At 41.8% G+C, this 12,731-nt stretch overlaps 1 protein-coding gene across 1 annotated transcript in view; it reads left to right on the forward strand.

Annotated features, from left to right (window-relative positions):
* Positions 1-12,453, forward strand: part of LOC106888822 (torsin-1A-interacting protein 1-like) — a 13,347-nt gene extending 894 nt beyond the window's left edge. Inside the window, exons 2-7 of the mRNA XM_014943327.1 lie at positions 5-107; positions 422-490; positions 4,297-4,416; positions 5,438-5,494; positions 10,118-10,177; positions 11,227-12,453. Coding sequence (XP_014798813.1) covers positions 5-107; positions 422-490; positions 4,297-4,416; positions 5,438-5,494; positions 10,118-10,177; positions 11,227-12,029 — 1,212 coding nt within the window. The 3' untranslated portion in view covers positions 12,030-12,453. The remainder of the gene's footprint in view (positions 1-4; positions 108-421; positions 491-4,296; positions 4,417-5,437; positions 5,495-10,117; positions 10,178-11,226) is intronic.
* Positions 12,454-12,731: the final 278 nt, after the last annotated feature.

Raw genomic sequence — 12,731 nt, forward strand, 5'->3', positions numbered from 1 at the left:
GAAGCACAGGCGGAAGAGCTCCCGGTTGGCAGCGGCGAGAGCGGAGGAAGCGGAGGCGACCGAGGCGGAGGCCGCGGCCGAGCCCGGTCCCGAAGGGGCGCTGGAGGGTGAGCAGTGCGGGCGGGCGCGCATACGTAGCGACCCCCGTGGCCGATCCCACGGTTGAGGGCGCGGTGGGGCGGCGCGAAGTGGGGCGGGCGGGCGGGAGGGCTGGCCCTCTCCTCCCCTGCGGCCGTCCTGCCTGCGGAGCAGGGGTAGCCCGGTGAGGGGGTTGTCCTCCTGGACAGCCCCCCTGGAAGCAGTGGGGTGTCTCAGTGGGTCTGGAAAGGGGTGCTTGGCGCTCCTGGAAGGCTGTCGGGCTGGAGTCCCGTGGGCTGGAGCCCAGCTGCCCGGCCTGTTTCTCACCTATTTCTCGTTTCAGGGGACGAGCGTCCCTTTGGGAATCCCGACTCCTTGACCCGACCCCCGATAAGAGCCTGTAGAGCGGCAGGTAGGTTGTGACTCGGAGAGGTTGTGGTGTGCGCTGAAACGCACAAAACTTGAGTGAAAATGGAGTTGATTGAGGTTTAGCACCTTTGCAGGTGTCAGTGTGATTCTGGCGTACAGAAATCCCGCTGCCATCTTTATTCCATAGGTAGGAGACAGGGAGCGCTTCTCCACCTTCCGAAAGGACCGGTGCACGTAGAGCACACTGAAGCCCTCAGGTGACAGTTTTCCCTGGTGCGTCACTTGGAATAGCGTTTTGTCACAGCATTAAAATGGGGACTGATTTCGCTCTCGCTGCTGGGTTTTTTAATGGCTGCATTTAAATAAAGCACCTTGAGCTCCAGAAACAGACTGCAAGGCTGGGCTCCATACAGTGGCGAATCTCAGGTGGATGAGTTGGGTGAGCAGAAGACTACTCGCCATTCTCATCTTTTATTCAGCCTGGAGAAGAGAAGGCTGAGGGGAGACCTTATTGCTCTCTACAACTGCCTGAAAGGAGGGTGTAGAGAGATGGGGGTCGGTCTCTTTTCTCAAGTCACAGGCGACAGGACAAGAGGAAATGGCCTCAAGTTGCGCCAGGGGAGGTTCAGGCTGGATATTAGGAAAAATTTTTTCACTGAAAGGGTCATCAGCCATTGGAATGGGCTGCCCAGGGAGGTGGTTGAGGCACCATCCCTGGAGGTGTTCAAAAGACGGGTTGATGTAGTGCTGGGAGGTATGGTTTAGTGATGATGCTCCTTGTTTGTTGTGTGGGTGTCTATTTTTGTCAGTTAGGTTGATGGTTGGACAAGATGATCTTTAAGGTCCCTTCCAACCTAGAAGATTCTGTGATTCTTGCAACAGGGATGTCACCAAGATCATGGTGCAGCTCCAGTGCATGGCCCTAATTATGTGGCATTACCCTTAAAAAGGGCTGCCGATATAATGCTTCAGAAGCAGAATTTCTGGGAGGTGTGGAAAAAAAAAAAAATCTTATCTTGAGGGAGGAAGAGAGAGAGGTTATGAGTATTTATTTGGGAAAGTACGAAGGCTTATCTGTGGGAAACTGGTACTCCCAAATGATGGCTGACAGGGTGCCAACGTGCTTAGTATTTTACATGTGGCTGGGCTGACAGCTCAGTGTTTTGGGTTTGGTTTGGTTTGTTTTTATGTAGACTCTCAAACTGAGTTTGAGGGCAGAGATAGCCTGCCTCCACCCCCCTGAGCTCTTAACAGTGGTATTTGATTATAGTCATAAGAAGCTTATGTTACAGTGTTAAGAAACCAAGATATAGAAGTTATATAGAAGTTATATAGAAGCCAAGGAGTAGTTTCTCACACGTAGCTATACAGTATTGGGGTTTTTTTCTGCTGAGTCTGTGAGGCAGCAGGACAAGCAAGATGGATTTTTATAAGGACATAATTGTAATGCTGCCCTGAGAGCAAAATGAAAGCAAAACCACAACTGGAGAAACTGCTTTCTGGCTTCTGCTTCGACATTTTAAGTATAGATTAGGAAACTTGCTTCTCGAACTAAAAAGCTTTAAAAGCTTACAGACCCTGCCTTGAATTGGGCATCTTCTAGATCAATGAGCTAAAGATATATGCTAGCAATCTCTGTTGAAGTTGTTTTAAAATAGTGGAGTGTACGAGTTAAAGGCAGCCACTAGGTGTTTTTGGCACCCGAGTTTGTGCTGTGTGTCGTTGCTGTGGAACATTGCAGCAAGTGTGTCACAGGCTTATCTCTATGTTGAAAGAGATTGAACCCACAGGGATAGATATGTACTAGACTTAACAGTACAAGTTCCACTATGTTAAAATAGAGGCCTTATCTTCTGGTTTATAAACATGTAACTTATGAACTCGTAGATTTCTAGTCCCTTTGATTAAGCTGCTGTATGAAATGGGCACAGTAAGAAGATCTCTCTGTCTCTGCAGGTGGCTGTGCAGAAGGTGGCTGGCCAGTAGATTTGAGGTGGATTGGAAAATCCTCACTAGCTGCCTGGGAGGCAGGAGGCTTAAGGCCTTGTAAGGAAAGAACAGGCATGTCTGGACTGGAATTTATATTTTTATATATATTTCTAAGAAAGGTTAACTTCATAAAAGGGAAGTTTGGTTTTCTCTGTAGGGAGTGCCATGTGTGCTGTCTGCTTGCACTAATACTCTTCCTGTTGGTGATACCCACTTGTACAGAAGGTGCTGATTCATGAGCTCTCTTCATGTGAGAAATGAAGTTGTATATTTTAAATCTTTCCTCTTTAACAACAACTTCTAGGAACGTTTTGAGAGACATAGAGTAGTGATTGATGCAAAGAAGGGGAGGGGAATTAAAAAGTGAACTGCATGAGCAGCCCTGTTTAGATTCATAGATCTTTCTGGTCTTGTGATTACGAGCTACTGCTATTAGTGCTATTCCTTGCAAAACCTTGGTACATAGTGGAATATTATGGGTAAGTTGTTTGGTGTTCCTGGAAATCCAGTAACTTGGTGAGTATTTTCATTTTTAGCTTGGTGGGAAATCAGTCACTTAAGAGCTTTTTAAGGTGGATTTGAAAAATATAGTATTTCACTCACTATGTGCAAATACTTTACTGTTGTACCTGTGACTTAATATCTTAGTTTAAAACTTAGTTTTCTCCCATGTTTGTGCGTGGTGGGGTTTTTTTTCTCTTTTGTATGCTTCATATGCACTGGCATGCTAAAGTTGCCATAACATATTAGAAAAAGGTTATGATTTCTTGAAGTGAAAAGGTTATGATTTCTTGAAGTAAAATAAATAAACACTAGATGGCAAGCTGTGTGTTGCCCTCACACATACAGTAAATGAGCCGTAGAAACATTAAACCCCAGGAGGGCCCAGTACTGTTAAAAGACTAAAAGGGCCCAGTCTCAATGTTGAAAAGTTTTATCAATTGTATTCTTCCCTTTGCTGTTTCCTCTGCTTATGCCCTTCAGCTTGGTCACGGTGTCACAGTCTCTGTTCCACAGCTTTCATTCCCCCCCCACTTTCAATCTGGGCAACCATGTGCTTGCACTTTATCCTTTCAGATCCCTTCTCCTGGTGTTCTGCTTCTGACCGGCTTCCCAGCCCTGACCTTTGCTCTGTGACTCCCGTCACCTTAACAGGGCTTCATTCTTTCTATTAGTAACATTAACTAAGTTGGGTTTCAGTGCCTGAATGGCTGTGTAATGAGGCAAACAATCTCAAGGTGTTGGTTTAGATTCCTCCCAGCTATGTGAGGGCAGTGAGTTAGGAGCACAGGTGCCCTAGATTGTCATTATGGTTAATGAGACAGAGACCCAACTAAAGGATGGCTTGAGCTATAGAAAAAGGGGGATTTATATTCTATATTTGCTTCTCTCTTCCCTTCTGCCTAATGCTATGGAAGACAACACAATTACTGTTTGTAAGTTGTGTGCCCAAAGCTGGGGGAAGAATTTTTACTCCCATGATTGTGTATTCACTAGTTCACACTGAATCCCTTCAGTGTAAGGCATTTCTTGGCTTTTAGCTTTTGGTGTCCTGATGCCTGTTTTGGGGGACTTTTTTCAAGTGTTTTTAAGCCAAGGACTCCTAAAAATAAAAAAAAGGGCGTGTGGTAGTGTACACAGCTATATTTATAATGAACTCAGATTTACCATAAGCTCTTCAAGTCTTAGTTGCTTTTGGTTACATTTTAAGAAAGCTGTGATTGCTTGGGTAAATCTCTGATTTAGATCATGTACATCTGAAACTATGTCTTGGTTCTTCAGTTTTGTGATGTTACGAACACAAATGATACTACACCTATACCAATCCTCTTTTTTTTTTCCTTTTTGGTCTCCTGACAGGCAATTCTTCATATAACTTTCTTCAAGAGAATCCAGTAAAAGAAAAAGCAAAGGCTTATGACAGTAACGAACCTGAGAAACCAGCAGGGCATCGACCAAACTTTTATACACCGTTAAAAGGTAACAACACTAGTTTTACCAGTACCTTTTCTGTGATGTAACAAATGATTGCTTAAATGTGACATTCTTTCAGTTCTTTTCCAAAAGAGGAAGTTGTTGAGTTGAAATCTCAATGGATGAAGAAGTTTTAAAAAAAATAATTAAAAAAATTCAGGGTGTATTCCTGCCCACGAGTGAAACTAAAACCAGTTGTAGTATGAGGGTCATCTGCTTGGGTGTAAAAGTTCAAGAAAGCGCAGTTTTAAAATTTGATAAATACATAGCCATCTCTTGTTTTTAAAAGAAACAAGCAAAAAAAAAGACTAATGTCATACCTGCTTCAAAAACTGTTATGAGAGCGGATCTTTAATTGCCTCAGGCAAAGCAAACCAAAACTGTTCTTTTTCTAAAAAGATGAGTTATTTTTGACATCAGCAGGGGGAAGCTGACGATACCAAGTGATTTCACAGTGAGAGAGCACTTTTTCTGTTTGTTGCTCAAGAGATTTTTCTTGATGTGTTACACAAACAATAGGGAAATACAATGAGGAAGAAAATATGGGATACTTTTTAGCCCAGCAGGAGGTAGTTATGTTACTACAGGTGGTTTGAATACATCCAAATAGATACACTATGTAAGGGAGGTTTTTAGGAGAGCTGGTAACTGGTCAGAGGGTGAGGCAGTGGCTTGCCTTCGTTCTGTCAGTAACAGCCCTAATCACACATTGCTTTATGGAGGAGCACTGAGAGCACAAGAGTGCAGACAGACAAAACAGAAAGGATAATTTTGTGTCATATTGGAAAAACCAAGATGAACGATGAAATTAAGCCCTTTCTAATAGATAACAGTTGCTTTCTCCATCTACGGAGGGGTCTGAGAGGCTGTCATAAGGCACAGGCTCGGTTTGGCAGTACAGCATATACTCCTTCCCTAATAATCTTTGAAGATTTCATAGAAAGTGCTAAAAGCATGTATGGCTTGTCTGTCGTCTTCTGACCTCTGATGTGGTAACCAAGTTCTTTCACTTGTGCTTTGGTTTCAGAAAGAAAGACTGACTTCCTTGAGAAAAATCAAGAGCACTATTCAACGACATCACAGAGTAAGTAAAAAAGTGGATACCTAGGTTTTCCCTGTAATTAAGTGAAAAGTACAGAATTCTTTTCCTTTCCTCTGCTTGTGGGTTTTCTTGTGCCCTGGGACAGTCTGTCTGTCTGGGAAGGTGGAAAGAGGCCCAGGAGGCAGATCCAAATGGAAGCTGGAGCACATTCCAGAGCCCTTCTATGAGGTTATTCAACTCGCTGACCACAGAAAATGACCCACTTTTTTTTTTTTCTTTTTTTGGCTCAATTAGGCAATGGAGTTGACTCATGGGACAATTTGTAAGTGCAGAGCATGTACTGGTGGCATTGTGGGGGTGAGCTGAGGAAGGGAACAAAAGGTAGCAGTGAATGTTAGTTTGTACACATCGCCTTCCCTTCTACCCTTTCCCTAAGTAATGGTGGCCTGCTACAATAAAATTAGTTGTTCCATACTCCTGGAGGGGAGCAGCATTTTTCTTTGCTGGCAAACTCCAGTCTGTCTGTCCAATGACCAATTCCTTGTGTTTCAGATTTTTATCTTTTGGTTGTTTTTGTGGATTTGCTGGTTTGGGGTTTTTTTTCCTCTTGGAAGAATACTTGAAATAAGAGGGGAAAAAAAGTTCTGAATTCTTAGAACCTTAGGCCTTATGTTCTTAATGCCTCAGCGCTTGTTTTATCCTGAACAGCTATAGATAAACAAGGTCTTGTAGATCGGAATTGAATTTGGAGAACCCGAGGGGGTTATTTGGGGTTTTTTTTGAAAACCGCAGTGGCTTCCAGAAGAGAAGCTTGTCTTGTGGTAGCTGCACATCTTTGAAATGCCTTTGAAACATGAATTGATGCAGAGAGTTCTTGCTACTCTGGTACTTTTTCTTTCCTTTGTCAGAGGTAATAGGTGCTGCAGGAGTGACCAGTTGTGTGTTGAGTGGAGACCTTTGGAAAATCACTTGAAACTCTTGAAAGCTCTAAGTTTCAGTTAGGCAAGACAAATAATTTGCTTGGCCTTCGTGCTGACTGTGTTGTAAATAAGGCAAGACTTTTAGGTAGGATAGGATCTGTTTTTAGACTGTTAATTGACATATTTTTTCCTTTAGGGTATGATTCTCAGCTGTCCCCTAAGTAAGAAATCTAGTCTTCGCAAACAGAGCTACATTGTGAAATGTTACAGAATTGAGGTGATTTTGATCTTTTAAAAAAAAAAAAAATTAAAAAATTTCAGGGTGTATTCCTGCCCACGAGTGAAACTAAAACCAGTTGTAGTATGACAGTCATCTGCTTGGATGTAAAATCTTAAAGTTCAAGAAAGTGTAGTTTTAAAATTTGATAAATACATAGCCATCTCTTGTTTTTAAAAGAAACAAAACATTAATGTCATACCTGCTTCAAAAACTGTTATGAGAGCGGATCTTTAATTGCCTCAGGCAAAGCAAACCAAAACTGTTCTTTTTCTAAAAAGATGAGTTATTTTTGACATCAGCAGGGGGAAGCTGACGATACCAAGTGATTTCACAGTGAGAGAGCACTTTTTCTGTTTGTTGCTCAAGAGATTTTTCTTGATGTGTTACACAAACAATAGGGAAATACAATGAGGAAGAAAATATGGGATACTTTTTAGCCCAGCAGGAGGTAGTTATGTTACTACAGGTGGTTTGAATACATCCAAATAGATACACTATGTAAGGGAGGTTTTTAGGAGAGCTGGTAACTGGTCAGAGGGTGAGGCAGTGGCTTGCCTTCGTTCTGTCAGTAACAGCCCTAATCACACATTGCTTTATGGAGGAGCACTGAGGGCACAAGAGTGCAGACAGACAAAACAGAAAGGATAATTTTGTGTCATATTGGAAAAAACAAGATGAATGATGAAATTAAGCCCTTTCTAATAGATAACAATTGCTTTCTCCATCTACGGAGGGGTCTGAGAGGCTGTCATAAGGCACAGGCTCGGTTTGGCAGTACAGCATATACTCCTTCCCTAATAATCTTTGAAGATTTCATAGAAAGTGCTAAAAGCATGTATGGCTTGTCTGTCGTCTTCTGACCTCTGATGTGGTAACCAAGTTCTTTCACTTGTGCTTTGGTTTCAGAAAGAAAGACTGACTTCCTTGAGAAAAATCAAGAGCACTATTCAACGACATCACAGAGTAAGTAAAAAAGTGGATACCTAGGTTTTCCCTGTAATTAAGTGAAAAGTACAGAATTCTTTTCCTTTCCTCTGCTTGTGGGTTTTCTTGTGCCCTGGGACAGTCTGTCTGTCTGGGAAGGTGGAAAGAGGCCCAGGAGGCAGATCCAAATGGAAGCTGGAGCACATTCCAGAGCCCTTCTATGAGGTTATTCAACTCGCTGACCACAGAAAATGACCCACTTTTTTTTTTTTCTTTTTTTGGCTCAATTAGGCAATGGAGTTGACTCATGGGACAATTTGTAAGTGCAGAGCATGTACTGGTGGCATTGTGGGGGTGAGCTGAGGAAGGGAACAAAAGGTAGCAGTGAATGTTAGTTTGTACACATCGCCTTCCCTTCTACCCTTTCCCTAAGTAATGGTGGCCTGCTACAATAAAATTAGTTGTTCCATACTCCTGGAGGGGAGCAGCATTTTTCTTTGCTGGCAAACTCCAGTCTGTCTGTCCAATGACCAATTCCTTGTGTTTCAGATTTTTATCTTTTGGTTGTTTTTGTGGATTTGCTGGTTTGGGGTTTTTTTTCCTCTTGGAAGAATACTTGAAATAAGAGGGGAAAAAAAGTTCTGAATTCTTAGAACCTTAGGCCTTATGTTCTTAATGCCTCAGCGCTTGTTTTATCCTGAACAGCTATAGATAAACAAGGTCTTGTAGATCGGAATTGAATTTGGAGAACCCGAGGGGGTTATTTGGGGTTTTTTTTGAAAACCGCAGTGGCTTCCAGAAGAGAAGCTTGTCTTGTGGTAGCTGCACATCTTTGAAATGCCTTTGAAACATGAATTGATGCAGAGAGTTCTTGCTACTCTGGTACTTTTTCTTTCCTGTGCCAGAGGTAATAGGTGCTGCAGGAGTGACCAGTTGTGTGTTGAGTGGAGACCTTTGGAAAATCACTTGAAACTCTTGAAAGCTCTAAGTTTCAGTTAGGCAAGACAAATAATTTGCTTGGCCTTCGTGCTGACTGTGTTGTAAATAAGGCAAGACTTTTAGGTAGGATAGGATCTGTTTTTAGGCTGTTAATTGAAATATTTTTTCCTTTAGGGTATGATTCTCAGCTGTCCCCTAAATAAGAAATCTAGTCTTTGCGAACAGAGCTACATTGTGAAATGTTACAGAATTGAGGTGATTTTGATCTGTTAACTATTAGACAACTTACATAAGATTAGCCAATTACAGTCTTCATGTCTGTGCCCTATCGGGGCAGGAGGTTGAAATTACAGAATAGTGTAGCTCATTAAGCCAGTTAAGCTCTGGCTTAAACCAGAGCTGCTTTTAGCACCTTCTGCGATTACATTCATACAGAAACAAGGTTGTAGGATTTATTTTAGTGTTCTTGAAATAACTACTGCAGGCAGTGTTTGTTCAATTTATTCTCAATAGTGCCATTGATAGTATCCTGATTTGCTTATATATTATTAAAGAGCCTTCGGCTTTGAACCAGTTGCTGTAGTTCACAAGGAGCCATAAATTCTCATGTCTTCTTAATTAACTAAATGCAGAAAACATGCTGACCAGTAATTGCACTGTATATATTCATACTGATCTCTTAGTACAGTTGTTCATAACACTCTTTTATGGATAATGTCTCTTGTACTTTTCTGTCTGAGCCTGTTTAAATAAATAGACTGAAAGTATATTTTAAAGTCGAAAGCTTGCATTTTGCTGTAAAAGCACAATTCATCCCAAGGCCTCTGACCCAAGCTGGACAGAGAGGGGATATGAGACTATACCTTTAATATATTGCATTGCTTTGCTACTTAGATTTTGCATTGTGTTGTTTTTCTAATATGTCTGTCAATTGAGCTTTCGTTTTTCTGTCCCTCAAATTCTTGAGCAAAATCGGGCATCTTAATTGAGACTTGGGGTCCTTGTGCAGGAAATAACAGGTTGTTAAATCTCTGCCTTTTTGTCATCCTGTATTTGAAATGCCTCTGGTTTTATTTGTGAAAGTTTTCAAGAATTAAAAATCTTTGATTTATGATAGGTTGTAGACTTATGCTTTTTATGCAAGATTGTCAGGATGGCTTGAGAGCTGACATTTGGCAAACACTGTAGATGGAGAGTTGGACTGCCAGTTGAGTGGGACCTCTCAGGATAGTAATAGCAGTGAACGTGTCCTTTTCCTTGTTCAAGACTAGCCTTACTTGAGTGCAGGAGGGCCAATGATGCAGAAAAGAACAGAAAGTCCCATACTTCATGCAGCCCTACCCGGGATGAGGTCACAGCCTCGCCTTTGCTCCTACTTAGCAGGACTGCGGTCGCTTCAACAAGATGTTATACAAAGGAGCTTTGTTAACCTCCCTGTTACCTTCGTAGAATTTTGTATGTAAAAGCATAACTAAGAACAGCTTTTTGTTGGAAGTAACGCAGTTCGGTGATTTCAACTCCCTGCAAAATTCCCCGCTGGAAGACTGGTTAAAATTGTTGTCTTTGTATTTTTCTCATGTTCCTTTCTTAATTTCTTAACAGGCAGAAGTAAGTTTCAAGATCAGCTCACTAAAAGGAAGCAGCCACAGCCTTTGGGCAAAAGTAAGACTTCTGCTTTCACTTCTACTTCATGCATGTGCTATGTTTAACCATTTTCATGCCTGTCCAACTATTAGATTTCCTGGTAGCTGGTGTTAAACTGAGGGTCCTTGCCAGAATGAATGACTTGCTTGCTAGACCATATGTTTTCAGTGCTAAGGATGGAAGTGTCTTGTATAATAGGTAACATTTCCACCTGAATTTAAGGTCTTCCATCTGTAGTGTTTACAGGATTTGCCGCAACATTAAAACTGAGGCAGGCCTAGTGGTGTTCTTATTTAACAGTTGTTGTATTTCTGTCCTGATAAAAGTTAGGATATAAAAAAGTAGCATAAGGTATACAGTTTCTTCATGTTTCCAGGGAGGTTGACACATTTTGTCACTAATTTTACTGGGAATGGAATCGAGCCTTCTGCTTGTAGTAGGTCAAATAAATGCTAATTTAACTGTTCAAATACAAAACCAAATCAAAATATCTGATATTCTATGAGATTCCTGTGCACTGTTTGCTGTGTGTGTGCTTTGGGAAGCTGACTGATCCAAAGACCACAAATATTTTTGGTAGTATTTGAGATGTGAATACTGCTGCAGAAACCATTTTTATCCTTATGGGGATAAGGAGGAAAAATAACAACACAGAAACCATTCTGGTGATGCCAGTTTTTGTATAGGGCTTTTTCTGCACAGCCTAAGTGTAGGAAAAAGCTTGACTTTTTTTTAGAACTGTTCTAAGCTCTTAGTTCACATTTCATTAAATAGAGCTCCTTTTTCAGAAGAGTATAAAGTTTGTTAGTCAATGTGGAAATGTGTAAAAATGTCCTTTTAAAAAAAAAAAAGTTACTTCACTAAATTGCTAAAGAAGTTCAAAGTTTGTTGTGGTTTTTTTTTTAAGCATGGTTTTTATGCTCTTCCTCTACTGTACCAGTAGCTTAAGAGTGGGATGAGTTCATTGAATTCCACTGTTTCCTGTTATTTTCCTTGTATAAGTCTTTGTTGACTTCTGATTCCTTTTAAAACATTGTTTTCTTCTTGTTTGCTCCCCCCTTCTATAGAGGATGGTGAATTACAGAGAGGATTTTGCAATATCTGGACTTTATTCCTGGTTCTGTTAATTAGTGTCCCATTGGTTTACCTTCTGTGGAGTGGAATCCCCAGTCTTCTGAGTGGAACTTTATCAAGTAGAGATACACAAATTCTGGAAGAGTTTCGGGCCCGGATGAAGAAACTAAAAAATACTTACCAAAGTCAGGACCCCAATCTGTGGAAAAGAACCCACGTGTTGCTTGAGAAACATCTTAATGCTTCCCATCTGCACGTGGAGCCGGCCATCTTACTGTTCACAGCCGGCCGAGAAGCCGAGAAAGCGCTGAGATGCCTGAGTTATGAGATTGCTGATGCTTTTGCCTTCTCCCAGAATGCTACTACCATCAAAATCAATGGGGCAGACAAAGCCACGTTGGACAGTGACACTGTCAAGCTGGAGGTAGATAACGAACTCAGCTCTGGGTTCAGAGATGGCAAGAAGGTAGCAGTGGTGCATCGATTTGAGTTACTGCCTGCGGGCTCCACCTTAATCTTTTACAAGTACTGTGACCATGAAAATGCCGCGTTTAAGGATGTGGCTCTCCTGCTGACAGTTCTCCTGGACGACCATTCGCTGAGAAAGAGTCTTACCTTGCAGGAAGTTGAGGAGAAAGTCCGGGATTTCCTCTGGGCAAGATTTACCAGTTCACATGTTCCCAGTTCTTACAACAGCATGGACACAGATAAGCTGAGCGGACTGTGGAGCCGCATATCTCATCTTGTGTTGCCCGTGTGGCCTGAAAAGGACCTCCCTGTGGAGGGATGCGCATAAAAGTTTCCATAGAGGACTCAGGAAAGGAGGAGGACAGAAAATGCATTTAACAATGGCTGAACAGGGAAGAGCTCACTAGCTGCTGAGCTCAGGAAGCATACAGTCCTTTCTGTGCAAAGAAATTCCACCAACTGGCAGGGTGGTTTCTAGTAAAGTAACTGGGACTTCTCTAAATCAACTGCACAATGTAAGCAAGGAACTTGCTGGTTGTTGGTAAGTTTTGTTCAGTGACTTATTCAAGCTTGCTGTCTTGGAGCTGGAAGTAAGTGTTCACTGGTGCAGAACCACCAATCTGCTTCTGAACCTGTCTTGGTTCCCCATTGGCTTTGCTATGAGGCACCTTTACTGGTGGTGCATAAAGTTGGTATCATGTTTGAAAAGGTAATAGGATGCATCACTGTCATCTGCCAGAATTGCTTACTTTTCTTCTCAAAACATCACCGTCATCTGCCAGAATTGCTTACTTTTCTTCTAACATAAGAAAAATCATAAACTGAAAATGATCATAAAGTGATGTGAGTCTAAGCACAAGCCTTTTCTTGATCTGTCTGATCACAACATAGATGTCAGATGTCTCTGGCAACTTCCAGAAATGGCAAAATTGCTTGAAAGAGTTGACTGGTAGAGAACCTTCAGAAAGCATTTCTCTCTTAAATGACCCTGCCCCAAACGGTTCTGGAAAGCTGAGGTATGGTTGATTTG

The sequence above is a fragment of the Calidris pugnax genome, unplaced genomic scaffold (genome assembly GCF_001431845.1).
Source record: "Calidris pugnax isolate Ruff unplaced genomic scaffold, ASM143184v1 scaffold63, whole genome shotgun sequence".
Taxonomy (NCBI): domain Eukaryota; kingdom Metazoa; phylum Chordata; class Aves; order Charadriiformes; family Scolopacidae; genus Calidris; species Calidris pugnax.